The sequence below is a fragment of the Hyposmocoma kahamanoa genome, unplaced genomic scaffold (assembly GCF_003589595.1).
Source record: "Hyposmocoma kahamanoa isolate Upper Pololo Valley unplaced genomic scaffold, ASM358959v1 64, whole genome shotgun sequence".
NCBI classification, from domain to species: domain Eukaryota; kingdom Metazoa; phylum Arthropoda; class Insecta; order Lepidoptera; family Cosmopterigidae; genus Hyposmocoma; species Hyposmocoma kahamanoa.
Genome location: NW_020653852.1, coordinates 11,383,278 through 11,406,009, shown reverse-complemented (window position 1 = coordinate 11,406,009; position 22,732 = coordinate 11,383,278). Strand labels below are relative to the sequence as shown.

The 22,732-nt window shown below is 35.2% G+C and overlaps 3 protein-coding genes across 3 annotated transcripts in view; 1 reads left to right on the top strand and 2 right to left on the bottom strand.

Annotated features, from left to right (window-relative positions):
• Positions 1-6,384, top strand: part of LOC113230872 (putative odorant-binding protein A10) — a 7,414-nt gene extending 1,030 nt beyond the window's left edge. The window contains exons 2-3 of the mRNA XM_026464975.1: positions 5,377-5,503; positions 6,065-6,384. Coding sequence (XP_026320760.1) covers positions 5,377-5,503; positions 6,065-6,203 — 266 coding nt within the window. The 3' untranslated portion in view covers positions 6,204-6,384. The remainder of the gene's footprint in view (positions 1-5,376; positions 5,504-6,064) is intronic.
• A 2,115-nt stretch (positions 6,385-8,499) lies between these two features.
• Positions 8,500-11,075, bottom strand: LOC113231043. The gene is made up of 3 exons (XM_026465203.1): positions 10,776-11,075; positions 9,794-9,920; positions 8,500-9,099 (listed from the first exon to the last, which is right to left on the bottom strand). Exons 1-3 carry the CDS (start codon positions 11,065-11,067, stop codon positions 8,856-8,858), a joined length of 663 nt encoding a protein of 220 aa, XP_026320988.1. The 5' UTR covers positions 11,068-11,075; the 3' UTR covers positions 8,500-8,855.
• A 1,871-nt stretch (positions 11,076-12,946) lies between these two features.
• LOC113230677 (glutamyl-tRNA(Gln) amidotransferase subunit B, mitochondrial) lies at positions 12,947-17,139 on the bottom strand. Its single transcript, XM_026464713.1, has 6 exons — positions 17,035-17,139; positions 16,345-16,776; positions 15,767-15,943; positions 15,394-15,546; positions 14,303-14,475; positions 12,947-13,621 (listed from the first exon to the last, which is right to left on the bottom strand). The coding sequence occupies exons 1-6, from the start codon at positions 17,122-17,124 to the stop codon at positions 12,955-12,957; spliced, it is 1,692 nt and encodes a 563-aa protein (XP_026320498.1). The 5' UTR covers positions 17,125-17,139; the 3' UTR covers positions 12,947-12,954.
• Between the last annotated feature and the right edge of the window lie 5,593 nt (positions 17,140-22,732).

Genomic DNA, 22,732 nt, shown 5'->3' with positions numbered 1-22,732 from the left:
TGGATACCCCTGAGCCCAGGGAGACTCAGGGGTTATGTGGGGACTCTCCCTCCAGACTGGAGGGCCTACCCTACTAAAACCCCCCCGGGTTTCCCTCTCGCCGGTTGAGTCGGCGCCGTGGAATCAGTGAACATTCACCACGACGCGCCGCCCGGCCGCCCTAGCTTACGCTAGGGCTCCCGCGCCAACGGAGGGGCGAGTCGGTTGTCCTCCGACCCGCCCCCCAGACGAGTGAGGCCGTGCAATGCAGGCTCCGGAGTCCCTGTCCAGAGCCCGCTGGTCTCACTAGGGAAATAGTCTAGGCCTACCACACTGGCCGAACCCTGATTGGGAGCTTTGTACGTTTTCCACGGGCTTCTTTGACATTTATTTATTCATAGTAGGTTTCGATTCGGACACGTTCCATTAAACGAAATTTAGTATTTGATGCGGAGTGAGAATTCACCGAATGCGAAACTTAAGAAATAGCTGAGGATGTACTGCATTTGCTCATGAAGTGTGTTCGGATAGAACCTATCAGGGTGCGGTTATTTGCACAGGTTGGTTTCGATACATTTCAGGTGGTTTAAATACGTTTTGTCGGAGTCAACATGTAGTGCCGCGAAGATTTTATATACATGTTTGGTTAGGTAGTATTGGGTTTATCTAGTTGGATTTTAATAAGTATTTTTTTTTGTAATGGCGATGATCATTTACAATAATGCTCAAAGTAAAGTAAATAAAGAGTTAAAAAACCATTTATTAATTTACAATAAATTCTTCCATCCAAAACGCCTAGCAAGATATTCGGTGTAATAATATTGTTATCTTGAGTATAAAAATGATAATAAAATTAATTTAAAAAAACATATGCATACAAAATATGAAGCTATCTAGTTCCATCATAACATAAATGAATAAAACGTGTTATAGCAGCTATGGATTACGATCAATTGTCTCCTAATACATCAGCTACCTAATCGAGTGCAAGGAACTCGTTCAGAAACGCAATTGCCCTGGAGGTCGGTGCATTGAAACCTTGTAGAGTTAACCTTACTCAGGTTGGCAAAAAGGTTGAGTGCACGGCGTTCTTTTCGGCTCGACACGCCTCTAAATCGATATAGACCCAGTTTTTCTAATGCGGATGGATTATCTATTCCGCAGCGTAAGCATGGCGTAAGAATAAGCAGTAGTGGGTAGGTAACATAATTTGGTCAAGAGACTTTTTTTTATAAAATATAAATCGCATTTCATCCATCTCACCTGATGGTAAGTGACGATGTGGTCGACGATGTACCATGCACACCAAAAATGATGCCTATTCACTCTAGCTTTGAAAAGTCCCAAGTTAAAATAACGTTCACGAAATAAGCAGGCCGGGAATTCCATACCATAAGCGTTCGCAATATAACTGTGTGTGAAGCGTAACGCACAATTTATATTGCGGCGAACGAAATGGAAGCAAATTTTTATAACATAGCTTTCTTAACATAACTTCCAATTCCGTGGAAGATTTTGGCTCGTACCTAGTTTGTACGCTACACCATTGACCATAAAGTTCATTATGATATGTTACAAAAATTCGCTTCCACTCCGTTCCGCCGCAATATAAATTGAGCTAACGCTTCGTGTGAATCCTTGGAATACCCACAAAGTAGGGGTGGAACCCAAGCCCACGTTTAATCCCAGTAATGGAAAAGGGAAGGCGGAATTAAATCGAGCAATTCTTTCGCTAATCTCTAATAATATAATCATGATTTATTTTAAAACTTCTCCATAAATTTGCAGTAAATTGCAACATACTTTTTAATTTTAGGGTTAATTACTTACGCGGTACAAACAAACAGCAACTCAAAAACAAAACATTAATATTCTATTCGAAGTTGGGCAAACATCTACGAGAATACAATGTGCTCAGGCTGCAGTTGGTGCTGTTGCACAGAGTGATGTCGAGGCGCAACTCTTTTCTCTTGCGTATGATGGCTACTAACCACCGTCTATACGCGCCATATCATTAAAGCCGACCATTAAAGAAGAAAAAATTAATAATAGGCGTAATGCCTAAAGATACAAACAAACTTGCATTGCACTCTCTCAATCGTTAAGGCATATTTTACTTCTCGAGAATCCCATACCAAAGCACTCAAGCTTGAATTAAACGTACGCGTTGAATAGGAGCGCAGCAGTCTTGGGATCACGGAATTGAAACGCTGCCGCTGTTATTAAATCCTGGCATTTTATTTGCGAATTTGCAGAATATTAGCTACATAATCACGCATATCTAATCGGATCCTATGTTAGCCTTGCGTCCGAAATGGCACAGACGCGAAGAAGTGGAATTTTTTTTTGTTATTTTTATATATGTTACGCAATAACTCCAGTATTCGTAAATAGATTTTCATGATTCTTTTTTTTGTTGGAAAGAGGTTACCTCCATAGTGGTCCCATTTCATTTTGAAGAAAATCATCCGCCTCTAAGGGGGCTGATCACGCATGAACAATCATTTTTATAAATAACGCCAAAATTTTACTTAGAGCAATTATTTTAATGGTTTTGATATTCTCCAATTCAAGGCGTTTTTCGCTCTCGATGTACTTTGAGTAATGAGAACAGATTTTTACTATCTCCTGTGTCAGTCCTGTATAGTGGTCAACTAGGGGATATTTCAATAAAACTTGGCAAATTACCACGTACTTTTGAGGTCGGTTTTTTAGTACTCTGTACTGAGATTATATTGAAATGAAATTTATATATACCTGACAAGCATCGAGTATATATCCAGAAATAGAGACGAAATAAGAAAATATTCTGTATTTATTGTAATAAAGATAATATCTCTAACAACGCCGTGCTGTTCTATTCGGTGGTGTGGGAAAAACAGCAAAACAACAATTTCTATTATAAAACAAACGGAATCACATTTCATAGGTAATTAAATATTAAATATGTAATTTTGCAATTTTCGTCCATTATAGCAAAACTCAAGTTAACTGGTCGATTCTGAGTGAAACAGTTGACGACACCCATTGACGACACCCGTCAATTGTTTCGAACTCGGCTAGAAAAATCGGAGCGCAGTTGTTGCAGTAATGATATGGCAGAATAGTTTTCAAACAAATTAAATTATATTTCGTCTCTATTTCTGGTTATATACTCGATGCTGACAAGTGACAGTTTGTATGTGTAGCCACAGGAGTTTGAGCTGTTGACCTCTCAAAGAAGAAACACTGTTCTCTCACTGGGCTATCTGTCACCGCTCAGTCATTTATAATTTTGATATATAAACATAAAACACAGGATGAGGCATTACGTAACCATGTTTATGTTATTTCATTCCAGAGAAAACAAATATTCGATCAAATCGATTGTGAAATGACCCAAAATTATGGTATCTACATATTTATCAAAGTTGATCATATCGTTGTTTTTATTACGATTGGAGTAGCCCGTAGCTAGCGGAAAATTACGAAAATATTAAATATTATGAATGCCTACATGTACAGTTGTATTATTTTAATTTTCAAACTTCGGAACTATATAGAAACTGCCAAATATGAGGAATACTTTAAATCAAAACAACACTATAAAATGTTATCTTTAAATTTAAACAATCAAAGCGAACTTCGATCATGAAATTCTGGTGCCTAAATGTACAGGTACATATAAGCACCTCTGAACCTCGATGACGACCTCAGGTCCCGGTGTCGATTCCCGGTAGGACCAAATTGGGAAATAGACTTTTCTAAATTGCTTCTGGTCTGTGTCTTCTGGGAAGGGCCTCAGATTGAACTCCGTTGCTTTGGTACTCACAGTACAGGAAATTCCCTAGGCAATTGGTGTAGCAGTGTGGCACATTATTATGCATACACGTTTTGAAGAAAAACATCTGCTAAATCAAAAATGCTTTCATACGCGCTCGTCGATTAAGGCTCAATTTACATAGTTTTTGTAGGTATAGCATAATCAACTTTATGTCAATTTCATTTGTCATCAATTTGTCAGTCCCAGGGATTCCCGCAGATACCCTATCTTGATTGAAGTTCATTATGCTATTTACGTATGATTTCGTTACAAATATTAAAAAATCAATTACGTTCCGCGGCAATGGTAAATTGAGCTAAAGGGTGGGTCCAGACGAGCATAATTTTCCGAGTTGTGGATCGCGATTTTTAGTCTCATAGTTTACTTAGTTAGTGACTAAAATTCGGTCGAAGCGCCAGACAGACGTATTTTATTCAGTTGTTTTTAAGCGTTTATACGGGGTGTTTATGTTGTATAGTGTAGTATATCCATTATAAATGTATGCATTTATAATATTAGATGATGTTAAAAAAAGACAAAATACTGGGTACATCCACTCAATATGGGAAGATTAAAGTGTGAGTAGTTTCGTATACTATATGAAAGACTATGTAAGCCTCCAGATCAATTTGTAAAGTACTACCACATGCCGAAAAATATTTCACTCACTCCTCTCTCCACCCTTGCCAACGGCGTGTGATCGAAATTCGAACGTACGTAATTATAAGCGTGAGTCGACAGACAATTAATTTTTCATCGTAGTGTGGCACAAACAAGATTTTTATATGAAACCAAATGCAGTGTAAATAAAATCTCTTAGACTCAAAAAACGCGACTCACAACTCACTGGATTACGCTCGTCTAACCTCACCCTAAAGTTGCTCTTGATATACTTTCCTTTAGGACGTCCCAAATTTGATCATGGTAAACTCGGCTTGGTCAGCCCGTACCAACATGCCCGCTCGCCTTATAAAAGTATTGCCATTGTTATATTTCTTAAATTATAGCGCATGAAAACATAAAATATAGAGATATTAGTATTTCCAGGATAAATTACATTTTATTTCTGCCCCTCTCCCTTCCATGTTGCAATGCCTTTCAAGGTGAATGTGTTTGCTGGTGTATAGCTATATTACCTAATAAGTATATTTTGGTAACGACAATGTGAATCACTTATAAATAAATAAAATTATCAAAGTATATTTAAGTTTCATTTGTTTATACATCCGCACAACCATTTTGTTGTGTTCAAACAGAGAAACCCATTGTCGAAATCTCAAAGCATAATAGGTTACAAGAATTAGGCTGGGCAGTCGGCATCTTCTTCTATTCATTCCATTGATGTTTCATTCAATGAAGGACGTGTAGATCACGTATGGAGACATACTTTACTTAAGGCGACAAAATTGTCATTTGTTTTTGTCACGAATTCTAAACACCCGGAAGTATTCGTTAAGGACAATGTATTAGACTTACTTTAATGAATCGTTATATTTATTGTACGTACTTACTTATATAGGATTAAATTGATAGGCACTGACCTCAGTTACGAAAGCTGTTTGAAGTGTATTTGTATTGAGTTGTAATTTTTTCAGGAAATTTGCCCGATGCGATACAAAATGATTGTAAAAAGTGCACGCAGACACAACGCGAGGGAGCGGATCAAGTGATGCACTACATCATAGACCACAGATCTGCCGACTGGGGTAAATTAGAGGAAAAGTTAGTAGTCTACATTCATTTTTAACTGGTTCAACTTAGCTCTTACGAATATTTTGATAATTGCAGTTTTGCAATGTTTTATTTTACGTCGCTACTAATGGATTGAAATCAAGTATGAATTATAGCACGTCTTCTTTTATCCCTTAAATATATAAAACTCTAAGAGCTATGCCACACGATGCGATGCGCCGACGTTGCGAAGACATTGCGTTGTGACGCTGTGTTGTATTACATAATCAGAACAGCATGACACACGGTACGTTGAAATTGCGCGCGCGCAATGCGCCACAACAAGCAACTTAGTAGGTTGACATCATTGCGTTACTGAAGCATTGCTGAAGTATAAAACTCTTCTGCCTGACTACTGTCGTGGACAGCAGTTTTCAAATAATACAATACCTATACTAAGTTTCATGCTTCGTTGTCATACACTGCCAACGAGTATTTAATTTTCACCCTTAAACTGATTTTATCCTGGCTTTAGTCGGTAATTTCCATATCATTTTTTTATATTAATATTAATATTTTTTTATATAATTTCCATATCATTTTTATATTTAGGTACAAATCCGACGGCACTTACAAGAAAAACTATTTGGAAAGCAAAGAGAAGTCTGAAGTCAAGGAAACATTGACGACTAAAGCGGAAGACCACAAGACCGAGAGCAAAACGTCGGCGGAGAACAACGATCAGATTTAAAACTATAGAGGGTTCTTTTGTACGCATTTCTTAACATAACAATTCTTTACAAATACCGAAACATAGCACTACAAAAGTGAACGCAATCATATCTTGGGAACACATGATAAAAAATATCTGTTGAGAAATTCTTAAAATGCATGCAGAAAAGCTGACTGCCATATAAATCGTAAATACTTTCCTTCCTTATTGATTAATTTATAAAAACTGGCTGTGAAAAATGGACAACGATAACACGAAAGTCGCAAATAAAATGGGATGAAATTGAAAACAATTTTAGTATTATTATCTGGATGGCTCAACATTTGCGTATGCATGTATGTACGAGTATTTACATGGCACATACAGGTTATTTTTTTAAATCTGCCATGCAAATATATAGTTGCTGACAAGTACAACAAGAAATTATAAGTAATATCCTTTTATTCGCTACGTCATTTTTCCTACATCCCAACTGTACTCGTACCTCGAAACGAACGTACTATCAGTGCGAAAGTTGTATCTTCTCTTAACTTTATTACGGCAATACTCTATTATTCCCTCTTCCAGAACCTCTACTGTCTACAACAAATCGAAGAATCTCTAGTTCCGACCATAACACCTTCAGAACTTCTTTTCTTCTTTTCTTTTTTAAAAAAGTTCTTTCACTTCAGAGTTAGTCGGCTTTACAATGTATTTAATCATCTACTCAATATTTAACACCGCACAAAATATGAAGCTAAGGAGATAATTACGAAGTGTTTGTTGAAACGTAGTTACTACTACTTTTGACTTACCATTAATAAATCTCATTAATTTATATTTGTCGGTCAATATTTTTACAATGTTTTATATAACAATTGTTGTCCGAGGTGAGGGACCTGGTTACCTATACTTACAAGCTTCGGTTTACTTTAGGAATCAGTCTCTTGCAAACATACTGTAATAAATTTAACTGTGTATATTATCTAAATTCTTATGTAAGTGTTATGTTTACGGAGAAAAATAAAGTAACAAAATTCGGTACATAATTATTATACACTAATATAGCATAGTATAATAAGACAAGTATGGCAATTTCATACAAACCTAGCAGCGCAACTTGTATGTGTGCACACCCGCTGTGCGCATGTACGGACGCACACATTCGCATAATAGTATAAATAAAAAAATAATAAATAACGTACACACTCATAGCCCGCACTAGGGAAATCCTATGTCGCAGGTGCTATGGACACACCCATAAAACACCACAAATTACACCCAAACTCACACTCAAGCTCTGAGTGCCTAGTTGCACTGCAACTGTTATGCATAGGCATGTAGCTTACCATCAGGCGCACAACTTGTTCGTCCCGTCACTTAATATTATGTAAAAAAAAAGGTCCCGGGTTCCATTCAGAGTCGGTCTTGTGAGTTTGAGTGTAATTTGTGGTTATCTAAGTGAGTGTCCATGGCATCCGCGACACAAGGTTTCCCTAGTGCGGGGCTATGTTGAGTGTGAGCGTTATTATTATTAATAGCAATTACAGGCGCGTGTGACGACCAGCGCTACGCAACGCGAGTGCATCGCAAGATTATGCATATGTGTGCTTCGGTACACAACGCGCGGCGGGCGTACACACATTCAAGGCGCGCTGCTACGTTTGTACGGAGTTACTATACTTGATTATTGTGCTATCAGTATCGTTTCAATATTCATCATCTCATAAATCTCTTTTAAACCGTCCCGGACGCTGAAACTAAGCAAGATAACCCAAAATTTAAAGTATCTTAATTTCATTGATATTCTCTAGTTGGGATGACATCTACATAGACGTAATGAAACAGGAATAATTTCTATAGAGTATCTTTATTCGCTCAGGGAACAAGAAGTGAGTTAGTAATTCAATTACAGTTTTATTTAAAACTCTTATATCTACTCCACATTTATTTCACTCCATCTTTAATACGCAATTTCGAAGTGACCTTACTAAGGATGTTTCTTTTCTTATTATAGACGTTTCTTCAACAAATTACAGAATGCAAATTGCACTTAAACAAGTGAAATTGTCTGAAACATCCCTAATGATCCGCAACGCAGACTCACTCGAGAAAAATAACAACCAATAAATTGCTCTTTGTAGATACAATTCTCACAGGTTCTCATTTCTCATTTACAATAATTATTATGGAAAATATCACACATACAAAAAATCTCAAAGAGCTAAATATAGACTACACATCGATTTCTGTTATCCAAGTAAGTAGAAACTGAATATTTATAGATTAAAATTTTTAAGATTTTTGAGATTTTTTTAAGATTTTTGTTTTCTAGGGTTTCAAACTTAGGAAATGGCAAATGATGAGTACCACCAGGGACTTTAGGATTGAAATGTATTCATTGCCCCGTAACTGAATTTGTGACTTGAATTTGAAACAATTTTTGAGTTAATACTATGTGCGCAATGTTTTATTTATAATATCAAGCGAGGGAACGAACAAGTCGTGCGCCTGATGGTAAGCGACACGCCTGACCATAACAGTTGCAGCGCCACTCAGAGCTTTAAATCGAAAAATCTGAGGGTCACTGCCACTGCGCCCGTCACCCTGAGACACAAGTCTTACCTACATATTATTCAACGACGTGTAAAATACTAGCAACTTACTTCAATATTTTAAATTATAATTTCATCACATGTTAACTTCTTTATCAAGGTACAAAACCGTCTCATCTTTCAAGTTTGAAACCTTCTCGAATCCAAATCTCCTAACTCGAACACGCACACCGTGCGCTGCTATTCTATTTCTAGAATTCTCTATTTCCTCAGCGGTAACGAAATCAAAGTCCACGTTTGGTGTATAGCGATTGTTTGTTTGCTCAGTTTTAGATGTTACAGATGAACGTTTTCGTCTCTTCTTTATTTGGAGGACTGACCTACAAAATTATTTGATACACATTTTTTGTCATGCCTCCACTTACAAAAATTTCAGATTTACATTGTACAACCGATAGCTACTTGTAAAGTTAACAAATAAATAGAGTTCTATTTACGTCAGCTAAATTTGATAACCTCGTAACTTCGTTTTTCGACGAAATTCTTTTTTACCCTTCAAGAGCATTACCGGGCAATTAAATCTAAAAATATTCGCAGATCTTTTCTTCTTAGTTATAAAACAAAGGTATGATCATAGACTGTCATATAATTATTTCTAGTAATTCTGTTTTTTGTACCTAGGTACTCAAAAGTTGGCATTAATGGATGTGATTAGGCTTACGTATTTAGGCCAACGACAATCAAATATTTTGCCTAATTATTATAGGCCAAAAATTTTCATATAATCTGTAACCCACTGTAATGTTTTAGGGAAGAAACAGAGCACTAACCTTAATTTGCTATCTATTGAATTCAATGTAGCTTAATAAAACTTTAAATGGTCGTGGCAAATAGGTACTTGATAAATTAGGTCAGATGGACTTTTTAAAAATTATTTTTGTTTGCCGGCACAGAAATCTTGCTGATATAGTTTTTATTAATGGCGTACAAATTAACTTTTATAAGTACAATTTTTAAATAGCTTAGCCAGGAGTTTAACCAATAATTCTCTCAATTTTATCGAGACCGCTGTACCTGGTGAGGAAAACCTTCCAAGCTGTGGGATCATGGGCCATCATAGCAGCAATCACTCGCCCAGCACTTGTCTTCTGCTGGTCAGTGCAGGCTTTGCAGTCATCTTTCAGAGCTTGGATTAGGACACCTGTGATGAAAAGAGATTTTTTTCAACGCACACATTCATAGGGAAATCCTGTGTCGCGGGTGCCATGGACCTCGCATAGATAATCACAAAATACACTCAAACTCACAAGACTCTGAATCGAACCCGGGACCTTTTTTTACATAATATTGAGTGACGGGACGAACAAGTTGTGCGCCTGATAGTAAGCTACCCGCCTATGCATAACAGTTGCAGTGCAACTAGGCACTCAGAGCTTTAAATTGCAAAGACCTGAGGGGCACCGCCACTGCGCCAGTCTCCCTGAGACATAAGTTGACAAGTTCCATGTGCCTATAATTTCAGCAGCACCCTTACCTTTCAAAACCGGAACGCGGTAATGCTGACATTGCTGTTTGGCGGCAGAAATAGGTAAGGTGGCAATACTACCCTGGATGAACTCTTTCACAAGGAGCTCTAGTGCTACGTGACTGACCAGCATGGTAACCGTTCGGCCACGGAGGCAGTTCGATATACACTAAATACGTAAAGATGACTTTAGAGTGAATTAAAAACTTACAGTAAATTAATAAATAATATCTCGCGAAATTACATGAATAACTATCACAAGTCTTAGACAACAGTAAATTAGTAAATATTTATAAAGCATGCTAAAAATAAACAAAGAGAACAAATATATTAATAGAATATTCATTTTAATGCCAAAATGTGTTGGATTTGTTTCCCTTATAAACTACTTACTTACTGTTTTCTGCTGTAGGGCAAATGTTTTTCTCATATTCTGTTTTCCTCTCTTTCGCTTGGTAAGAACGAGTACAAGATAGTAAGGAGTGGAATTAAGTTTTCTAAAATATTGGAATAAAATAAATATCTACTCACTTTTCACAGCCCCCATTTCCTCGGAGCAGTAACGGTCAACGGACATCAAACATTTCACATCCTGAGCCTTAAGCGGATCGATGCCATTCATACTGTCATGTCTCTGCTTCAAAACGTTTTTCTCAGCGTCATTTACAACTTCATTGAACGCAGTCATGTCTTCATCTCCATATATTATCTTATAGCCCATACTCGAAACACCCTGGCTAAAAGTTCTGCTGATGCCCGGTACTGTCGTTTCAGTACAGGCGATAGTCACTACTGTGAGCAGGGTTACAATGGTAGACCACATTGTTGGTCGGTGTCTCTGAACGTAGTGACTAAAGTTGACTAAATGCAATTATTTGGAAAACGAGGACGTTCAAGACAGTGCCGTAGTTGAAGAGTTAGCGCCCCCACAATTTATTATATGGAAGTTTGAACAAACCAAGACTTAAAGCAAATATAAAAAATATATTACTGTTGTTACGGGCACTAAAGGTAATTTTTTTGTATCTATACAAAGTATACCTACATTTATTCAAATAAATTAATGAAATGCCTAGCTAACCTCAAGATCCTAAAGATAAAGCCGTAACAAATATTATTGCGTAAAATCAAATGGCTAATAGTCCCCACGATTAGAACGTATTTAACTATTTATTTTGATTATTATATTTGGTGTATCATCCTTTTATTCCAATTCATAAGCATGAGGTAAAGAGTAAGTTGTTATAAACTCTTGTTGTACTATAGGTACGTAATAAGTATAGTCGCAGAGTCACGTTTGTTATTGGATAACTCTTTTATTTGTCCTGAGGCTTTGGCGCCCCCCTTGATCCGTACCTTAAATTCACCATTAAGTACGTATCAATATGCACGTTTGTTGCTAATTGTTCGTGTTGCATCTTTCATTTGCTTGTAAACAACTTCACACGCCAGTTGTCAACTATTAAAAAATTATGTGCGATTAACATAAATACAGTTTCTAAATACACAATTACGTACATAAGGAGACAAAAAATATGAAGTAACTATATAATTTAATTTACAATGAAACAAGTATGAAAACAATTGTTCTTCTTTTCTGTAGTTCTAAGTCGTAAATAATATGATTCTTGGTGTAAATATTAGTTATAGTTATTAAGGTATGTTTTGAAATGAAATGCAAAAGAAAGCAGCAGTAGAGCTCCTTGTGAAAGAGTTCGTCCAGGGAAGTACTGCCACCGCCAAGTATAATGTTAGCATTACTGCGTTCCGGTTTTGAAGGGTAGGGGAGCTGGTGAAATGACAGGCACATGGGAATTGTCAACTTATGCCTCAGGGTGATGGGCTCAGTGGCAGTGCCACTCAGATCTTTGCGATTTAAAGATCTGCAAGGCACTGCAATTGTTAAGGCGTGTAGCTTACCATCAGGCGCACGACTTGTCCGTCCCGTCACGTGATATTATAAAAAATACATATATTTAAAATAGAAAAAATATATAAAAAAATTAAAATTTAAAATTGTTAAAAGAGAGAAAGGAGGACTGTATTACTTATGAGAGTGCACAGTGTCTGTTTACAAGTAAACTTCTTCAACTAATTAGAAAGGCGAAATTTTGTAAAGAAAAAACATAAGAATAGAAGTATACACTTAAGTTTATCACCCCTGAATTGCAAAGAGCTGCAGTGGGTTGGTATTCGGGGCGCGTGCGACTTCGTAAACAAACAACCTTCGTAAAATACGAGCAAGTTGGCGATGCATGCCAATGCTGTAATTCATGCGGGTAGTACTCAACGAGTGATTTACGAATAGCTGTTTTACAATGTCAAATTGTCTTTGACGATCGTGACCGCCATTTTAGTTCTAATAACAATTTGAAGTCGCATCTAAAACTTTAAAGGAGGTTGCTATTGAAAAAAGTACATAGTTTAATTTAGTATTACAATAAGAATAAATAGGCTTTGAATAGGTATCGAAAGTGCATGTAATTGTAGCTACAGTTTTTTTTTTACTGTTTAGCTTTTTTCTCTATTAGTTCAGAGAATTTCCAAAAGAATAATTTTACAGATTTTCAAATGTATAACTGGCTAATTTAGCCTAGTATCTTTATGGATAAACTCGCTTTAAAATATAAGGCCTACCCTGTACTTGATACGTATTTTGCAAGGGATGGTTTAACTTTGTAATGAAACAAATCACTTTCAAGATTCCGTTTTATTTATCCTTTAATAACTCTTCCATCTTTTTAGACGCAGCAGACATATCGAATTTATTTTGAGTATCCTTAGCCAACATACCTAATAAAGCTTTGAAAACTTTTACCTTACCTTCTTTATACTGTTTAACTAATTTTGGATTATTTTTTATTATTTCTATACATTTTGTTGTGATCTCTTTTTCGTTATTGATAATTGACCAGCCCTTTTCTTTAATTATCCTTAAAGGAGAATTATCACTATCACAAGATTGTAGTAGTTCATCTAAAACTTTTCTAAACATGTCTAAGTTAATTTCTTTTTGGAATAACAAGTCAGTAAGTTCTTTCATTTGTTTCACAGTAACAGTAACAGGGCAATCATCCACATCGACTTTTCTTTTATTTAGTGCAGTCAACAGATCGTTAATTAGCAAATTCGACACTTTAATCGGATTTCTCGAATCGGAAATTAATTCTTGGAAATATTCCAATAACACAGGTTCATTGACTAATTGTATTGCAGTTTCTGAACGCAGTTTATAAGTTTCTATGAGGCGTTTTCTAGTTTGTTCAGGAAGTTCTGGAATTGTCTCTTGAATTAGTGGTACACTGATAACGTCTTGGCTGCTTATTTGGGTTTTTAAGTTGACACGTAGCGGTGGTAGATTCGGCTCCGGCATGTATCTGGAAAGACAAAAGAATATTCATTACTAAAATTGTTGTTTGTAAAAATACTCATTGATAAAGTCTTGGATAAGGTAATTCCAAGTTTCATCAATATTGTGTCATACTTTTCATATTTTACTGTGGGTTATAAAGACAGCAAGTGATACAAAATAAAAGACATACAGTGTGCGCTTCCATTGTCAGAGTTACTATAGAAAGCATTAAGCGAAAATGTCGTTAGTTCGAGTCCAGACAGATCGAAGGATCTTTTTTTTTTGAGTTCGTTCGATTTTTATATCAATTATTATAACAACAAACTAGCGGCGTACTTTCACAAAAAATATAATAAATTTTGTATGAAGAAGTTCAAAAAATATAACGTTACTAAAAACTAAAATTTTATTCATGAGTTATTTTTATTCCTATTTGTCATCATGATGTATTTTAAGAAAAAGGCTGGAAAATCTGAGACATATTTTACTAAATGTCCTAAAAACATATTTTAGTTTTGGGTGAAACATAGGCAGGGCCTCTAGAGATGCATTTAGGTAATTTTCTCTCTCATTCATTTAGAACTTTAATCGTTAAACCACCCATTCTGGCAATATGGAAATTTGTCCACATCCCTCAGTAAACTGCCTATTACAGGCGGATGAGATGTATTACAAGTTTTTTTGGAATACGTAGCAAAGTTCTCACCTATAATCCTGTACAGTTTCTTTGTCCCTCATCGAAATGGTGACCTTATTAGTGGCGTCCCATGAGCGGGTCTCGTTCACGATGGTGCCGCCGCGCTCAAGAACACTGCGTTGCCGGCCGATTTCATGCCGTACCGCACCCGCCACGCCGCGGATTGACCCTATGTTCTTTATCTGAAATAAAACCAGAAACTGTTTAAATTGTAATGTTAAGTTTTATAGATTGGCACAATAAATTTTTTTGCAAATTTCAAGGGTTGCAAATATAGCAATATAAACATTGAAAACTTAAGTCCCATAATAAATAACACCATGTAATTTTTGTTTCAGGGTTATCAATATCATTTTCTAATTGGTTCTAAAATAAAAACATGAAAAAACTGTATTTCCCGGAAAAACTTTGCTTATGTGGTCAGGACAATGAAAAGTTGAAAATTTAATTATTACCATTAACTAAACATACAAATTTTCAAAAATGTTCTCCAAATATTTAGATTTGCGTGATTATGTAAATACCACTATGCAGCTACATAAATATAAAAAATATAAAATAAAAGGCAGCTTAGGAAACACTACTATGATATCCACAAAAGCAAACTTAAAGGGGTATAGCTAACTTTTCTACATACTCGCTGCTCAATGGAACAGAAACCAATAGTGTCAAATCAGAAACAAAACCTTTTTGGAAAATTTGTTAAACACTGTAATGTAACAACCACCAAAAAGTAAGCTATTTATAAGTATCAGTCACGCTTACCTACCACACGCAAAATAGGCACCTTGATCTCTAGTTGCGGACACCAGCCTGTTACACCAAGTACCAAGTACCAAAATTATCAGTTAAGATATGTATAGATGCCTCCCATGTAAGTTGTTGTAGGCCACAACATAGCATTTTTACTTTTGAAGTTAAATATACCAGTTTTGTGAATATCATAGATTATATATTTAAAAGTAAAGACATCACAAACACGTGTTTTGTTTACTATCAAACATGGAATCTATAATATACATAAAAAAGGAATTAAGTTGAAAAGCAAAAAATGCTATTTTATGCTAGTTGCAATAGACAGTATTGTATTGTACACACACCTCAGTTCTAGTCGATAGCGGATCGCCAGGGCGTCGCAGCGACACATTAGCGTCTACTCGCAACGCTCCCTCTTCCAAGCGACCAGTGCATGCTCCCAATCGCTGTACTATTAGCACCAACTCTTTGACTAGTGCAGCAGCTTCTTCACCATCCTGTAATAAAAGAGGGATCAAGTCAGAATGGTATCTTGTTCTCATCAAAAGTTGTCATCACCTGTATTATACTATAACTTTTAGCATTATTTGTAGCAAATTTTTTCTAAAAATAACTTATGCAGAGGTTGGAAAAAAATGGTTTGTACAATAAAATATTATGTAGTTTTTAATGTTGGTAATTTTTATAACTGTAAATGAGCAAAGAAAAGAAAATAACCTCTAAATCTGGTTCAAACACTAGTTCAATCAGCGGGGCCCCTGCTCTGTTGAGATCTACAAGGCTGCGCTTTAACTCTGCATCGTGCAGTGATTTGCCACTATCTTGTTCTAGCTGAATCTGCTTTATCTTTGAGCTCTTTGAATATGGTTTCTTGTGGACTCCTGGTGTGAAAACCTGGAACAATAGATACAAAGGTTTTACTTAAAACCACACATGTCACATAGAATTTCAAAATGCATTTAGAATGTAACAAAGACAGGGCTGTGGTAGAATGTGGGGCTTCTTTCATTAATAGTGGTTGCAAATACTATTTGTTCATACATTGTGAGTCAAATAAAAATGTATGTGGGCTAATAGCAATAAAAATTTGTGCAGGAAAGATGACCTAGTTAACCAGAAACTAGGCAATTAAAATCAATGTTTCACAACTGCGCAATTTGCATTAGGTTAAATGTTAAGTATTCCAAAATTAAATTTTCAAATTAAAGGACAAGGTGATCACAGAGTATCACAAGAATAGCGATGAAGTTTAATTAATGAAAGCGTAAACAGGTTATATCGTAAACTATGAATACCTGAAAATTAATAACGCCGTCACTAGCCAAAGGTGCTCTTTGCTGTGTAATCTGATAACCAGCCGGAAGATCCGCGTAAAAGTAATGTTTTCTATCAAAAGTTGATACTTCATGCACTTTACACGACAAGGATAAAGCAGTCAATATACCTAATTCTACACACTTTCTGTTCAATACTGGTAAAGTTCCGGGTATCGCAGCGTCAAATAATGATACACAGTCGTTTACTACACCACCAAACGTATTACGTGCGCCAGAGAACAACTTCGATTCCGTATTCAACTGGGCGTGAACTTCTAAGCCAACAACACTTTGCCATTTGCTGTTATGCGCTACAGAATAAGTTCGCCTACTTAATACAAGCTTATTTTGCTTTATGAACAATTTGTGTACTTTTAGATACCTCATTTTCAGTCCTTTTAAAAGCAAAATCTGCAAATAAAAGCATAAGTGGCAAAACAACTGATATTGACAATTGACATTATTTTTTTATAGGGTTGTCCTATTACAGCAACAGCGAGTGGATTTTATTACCTATTGAAAAAAATAATTTATTTCTGAATATTTTGCTTATTACTTCGTTATAATAGTAACATTCAATCAATGATCTGATTCAATCAATTGCAGTAATTAGTTTATATAAAAAATCTTCAATATTAAGAAAATAATATGGTGGCGTAGGGTACGCACGTGAATGAGATGAGTCCAAAGTCCAACATTTTTATGCGTATAGTATGTAAGTGACTGAACAACATCAAGATCGCAAATAATAACGACCATATCACACAGATGGCGCTAAAAGGAGACAAACTTTGAATATGGCGCCAACTCACATAATTATTAATCGATACGTTTTAACGAATTACATTCCGACAAGACAAATTATAATAAAATTACGAGCACTGTGTGCATGACATAAATTGGTTTTACCTAATTTTTTTCGAATCAAGCATTTATTAATGATTCTACGCACTTCTGAACTTATTTTAATAATAAATTTTACAAAATTTTGAAAGCAATAGATGAAAATATTACCCGTAAAAATAAGGTAATAAGTTAAAAATAAAATAAAATCAACAAAAAAACTTACCGAAATGATACGACGATGCGCGCAGAGAAAGACGAAAGGTTCATAATTTTTACATAAATAAATTAATTCTTTAATTCTAGTCGTTGCATTGATAGATTGACTAATTAACTTAAATCCTAACTTAATTAACATATACTTATAGAAAAATATCACATTTTTTGTAAAATTAGAAAGTCACCCGCATTTTAGAGTACGAGTGAGCTAACTACTTCGAACAAGAAAGAGAAAACGTAAAGAACTACGAAGGCCAAGGTAACTTCAGCAATGGAATACATTTCTACTGCTCTCTTGTTGAGAAAAAGGGTAAAATGCTTTCCGTTTTCCGCGGATAATTCACAAGTTTCGAACGACCGACCGATCTGTAGCACTGCCTGGTGGGATATGATTGCAAAGTCCAAACAACGCAGTAGTAAAAGGTGGGACAGCGAGGCCTTGGCCGTAAAATACGACCAATTTAAAATACACTTTGGAAAATAAGCAAGCTGCACAGTACAGTAGCATAAACGCAGCAGAGACGGGATATTTTTAATTTACTCGCAATACATAGCGGACAATAGTTACATACACACCCACCGACTGATAAAACAAATAATTCGATTATCTACGTTTTCAAATAGTGCAACGTCATGTTATCGATTATTAATAAATATGAAGGCGGATACACTCCTCTGACAATGTGATTGGTTTCTGGTGATTTATAATTTCAATTTTCATACATTTTTCAACTTGGAACTTTTTCCCATGATGTTAACAACCAAAAATATGAATGAACACATTGTTATTGTCAGTGGAAAGATAAGAAGTCTAAAGTGTATGATCACGAAAGGTACCTAGTGATTGAATTTGTATAGAACCTACATGCTCATCTTTAGTTTACTCTTAAATATATATGATTTAAATTTACTTTACTACTTATACGAAATGAAACTAAATATACGCGTTTTAGATCCGAAAAATAGTTTCATTTCCTATGTAACAATCGCAAAAACTAAAGAACTCGAAATATTACAACTTATTGTTCGTTGTTATTGAAAACTTCTCATTCTAACATAAGGGTAGCCTTTTGTAGGTTCAGGTCAAATTAAAAAATGTGATCATGACACCTATGCTTGCTTATTTCAGAAAAGGGAACTGCAACTTTTTAAACCTTAAAACATTTTACCTCTTTATGCGTACTTAGATGAACAACACATACGTAAAGATGTTTAGGGAATTTAATTACTTTAGATTCAGTCAATAGTTAACCGTATTTATCATACGTAAAGCCAATATAGACTTTAATAACAAACAGCCCTACCAAAAATAATAATCACTGAGTTAATGCAAACAGATCATAATTAAAAAAGTAAAGGATATAATATGGGTGAGTACTTTACAACTACAATCCTTGCATATTAATTTAATCGAACACGCTATGAAGATAATACCTGTTGCGATGATTAACTGACCAGTGATCCGGTAAATAGTATACCATAATCAACGAACATCGGTGTTTGTAGGAAAGTACGTAGCCACAATAAACACTGCCATATTATACCTATAAAGAATGTTCTCGACGGTTACGGTGTTGGTGCTCGGGGCAAAGTCCAAACGCTGACCATTGACGTCTTTCAACATACTTACCGTGTCGCTGTGTAGAGTAAAGGTTACGCCTACAAGAGTGCTCAGATAGCTTAACAAATAACAAAGTTTCTGGTAGAAGAAGCAGCATTATAAAATTATAACGCAACGTTAAAGAACAGGCGTTAAGTGCTTTCGAAGAAATTTATTGAATGCTTAGTAATTCTGCCATCCTTATCATAAGTAACGTAATCGCCATTTTTAGCAAAATCGAGTTATTAACATATATGGAATCAGCAAAACAAGATCTACAACCCCCTATAAGCAGTTTTTTAATATCTTATTTAGTTTCAGTTTTATAGTTGTTAAGCAAAATCAGCATAATTGTCGTTTTTCAAAGAAAAAACAACTTTAGGTGCCAATATTTCAAAAGTCACCAAAATGCAAATGCGTTAGTTATGACAAGGAGGATAGAATTTTAGACGTATAATAAATTTAAAGTAACAATAATAGGCAATACGATGAACTCCATTATTGTTTCATAATATTTTTTAATAACACAAATTAAACGAAAATCCTCCTTGAATTTGGGGCAGTGAAATAATCTAATAATCGGCCCTATAATAACGTCTCTATGTTACACTTCTCGTGTTTACTATACAGTACAATTTACATAACTTTAGGTAATAAGGACTACAAACATCTTGATTTCTAAATCGCAAAAATACGTTTGCCTTATTTAAATTCAAGGTGAAGCGATTCATTGATCTATAAATGTAAAACGGAAATTCATACCTTTGTTGTACGCATGAGCATTATTGTTCTAATTCTTTAAAGTATTTCATATATGACTAGAAAATTCTTTGTACAATGAGTACCAGAATATTAAAATTAACTTCGAAGCTTTACTCTAAACTCCCAAACCAGGGTCAATTTACAAAAGTTCATTTCCTGAATTAGTTTTACCGGGAATCGAACCTCCTCACCTAGCGCATAGTTTGAACCGCTGAGACACCGAGAGAGGTGGTCAAATTATGATGATTTAACTTTTTTACAAATTCGAAATTAAAGTTAGGAATTACGTTATCGAAACCTTATTAAATCTGTACGCCCGTACATACGTGCGTACGTACCTTAAAACGAGATTTACGCCAAAAAAAAAATTCAGTGGCAATAAGGCCAGCGCAAACCGGCGGAAGGCAGAGGACATTAAATGTATCAATGTATATCATAATATATACTATTTCAATTGTAATAAGGTTTTAATTTCAATGCACTGAATGCTCTCGAGACCGACCTCGGCGCATTTCTCTCTGCGGCATTGAAGAGCACGCTAGAGGATGCCGCGGCGGAAAGCGCCGGCAAGCACTGGGATCACCGGTATGCGCCGGGATCCACCGACCGGTGTGCGACGGCTATTTGGCTCTTAAGGTTCGATTCCTGGTAGCTTTCAATCCTACAGAATTAAGAAGGATATTATAAAACACCTTAGTTGTTGGTTATCAAGGTAGTATAATTAATTTCTCGTCATTTCGGATTTTTAGAAAATAGAACGTTTTTCATGAACCAAAAATAAATCACCAATAATTTTATTTCCCATAACAAATTTCATTTGATTTAGTGGAATAGTTTTCAAACTAAAGTGAATAAATAAATTTCAAATTTTGATAACTAGTGCAATAATATTTTAAAAAATTTGTACTTCTAAAGTATCGATCTCCTCGAAAAAAATATTTATTTTAAATCGGTCTTTACGATGTCCCCTATCTTTTTGGATCACTTTAGATGGGAAACCCTGTACCACTTGTTTTAGTATAATCATGCCAAAATTAGAAGATTTGTGTTTGGTTGCTGGGTTGGATAGGTCATCATTTATTTATATTTTGTCGTTAAAAATTCTAACTCTAGGTACTTATATTCACCAAAACAAGTAGGTACTCGTATTTAAGTGCAGTACACTGTAAACTGCGCAATAAAAAGAGTAAACAAAGAAATAAACAAAATGAAATATCGTAATGTACTTGATGCTAGATTAAATTCTATAGATTAAGCATAATGAAATGCATTTCTTTTTGCAAATCTAACTGCGCAATTTTTTTTGTAAATAAATATCGTAAATAACAGACAGTATAAAGATAATCTTTAAAAAACAAAATTTTATCGAAAGTTCAATGTACAATTTTGTCCACTGTACGAATTGATAAGATACTAACTATCCTGTTCAAAATCCTTGCACAATTGTATTTGAAACCAATATGACTTTTTAAAGCATGTTATAGCTAATACGTATTCACTTATCTTCCTTAATAAAATGCGATGTATACAAAACAGTACGAATTTCTCATTATTACAATCAGTTGTAGTGTCACACCCCCAATTTGATGTAATAAAAATGTTATCTAAAAGATTCGGTAATCGCATAAGGCTAAGCATATTGTCTAGACAATGTTTTTATCTTTAAGACAATGCCGTAATATCTTAATCCTTCTTAACACATCTCTAACCTAGCCTGGCGAAATGAAAGGAAAGATCGATGCACATAATTTATTTAAAAGTAGAAATAAAAGTTGTAACATAAAATGATATAAGACAATACAATTAGTATAAAACAGTCTCTACTAAACACAATCCAGTAGGGCTAACACAAAAGGGCGCGACTTGCGCGAGAGCGACATAAAACGCGAGATAGTGCTTTCTCGCATAGAGAGTTCGCGCTTTATGTCGCTCTCGCGCTAGTCATGCCGTATAGTGCTAGTAGCCCTACAGTAACATTCACTCCAAAAGGGCCTCTATAACTATATAATTTAACAATGAGCGCGTTTGCGCACTGCATCCGATTAGTATACGTTCCGAATTTGATTCTATACATCCGAGTATCCAAAGTGTCGGAATTACGCATGTGCACCTAGAGATAAAATGACACGAACTTAGGACACCTGTGACATTTCGGTCCATAATTTCTCGGATTCGGAAAATTGGACATAGTACACAAACAATATTAATCACGTGAAGTTTGGAATTAAACGAGGGTGGTGATTTATGACCACGTCCTCTCGTTTTAAGAATTTTGATTGGAGTGATAACGGAGTGAACCAACGTAGGAATAGTGCAGGAACATGAGATTCGAGAACGATTTATATAAACGTTTTATCTATCTATCTGTCTAAAATTTTAAAAGTAAACGGCCAGGAACCAGTAAAGAAGGTGAGAAAAGGTGGAATTACGATGAAGGAGATCAACATCATCGCACAAGTATTGAATATCGGATTCATGTTTACCTACCTTACTCCAAATTGCCTTGACTGCTAATAGGTCCAGTACGAGGTTAATTTGTAGTACATGCATTTTAACCTTAAGCTAAAACCTAAGTCTTAAATGATTATACTTTGTATCGTTTTTAAAATAACTAGGTACGAATTTGGAGATCTTTGGTTTTCGCAATTGCTACACTATGGAAATGTAACTTTCTTTCGGATCTAAATCGCATATGTTTGTTTATTTCAACAAAAAAACCTGTTGCACATTAACTGACTATTTTTATACATAAATTGCTGTTTTGTATTGCCACTGTAATTTTATATGCAATAAAAAATATTTTACTTCATTGAAACAACAAAAGTAGGTAAAAAGTATGTAACAGCTATACAGTTTGTTCAAATTAATCTTTAAACATAGAAAGGCTCTTGAAATTTTATACTTTTTTTATAATTGTTATACTTGCTATATTTTTACATCATA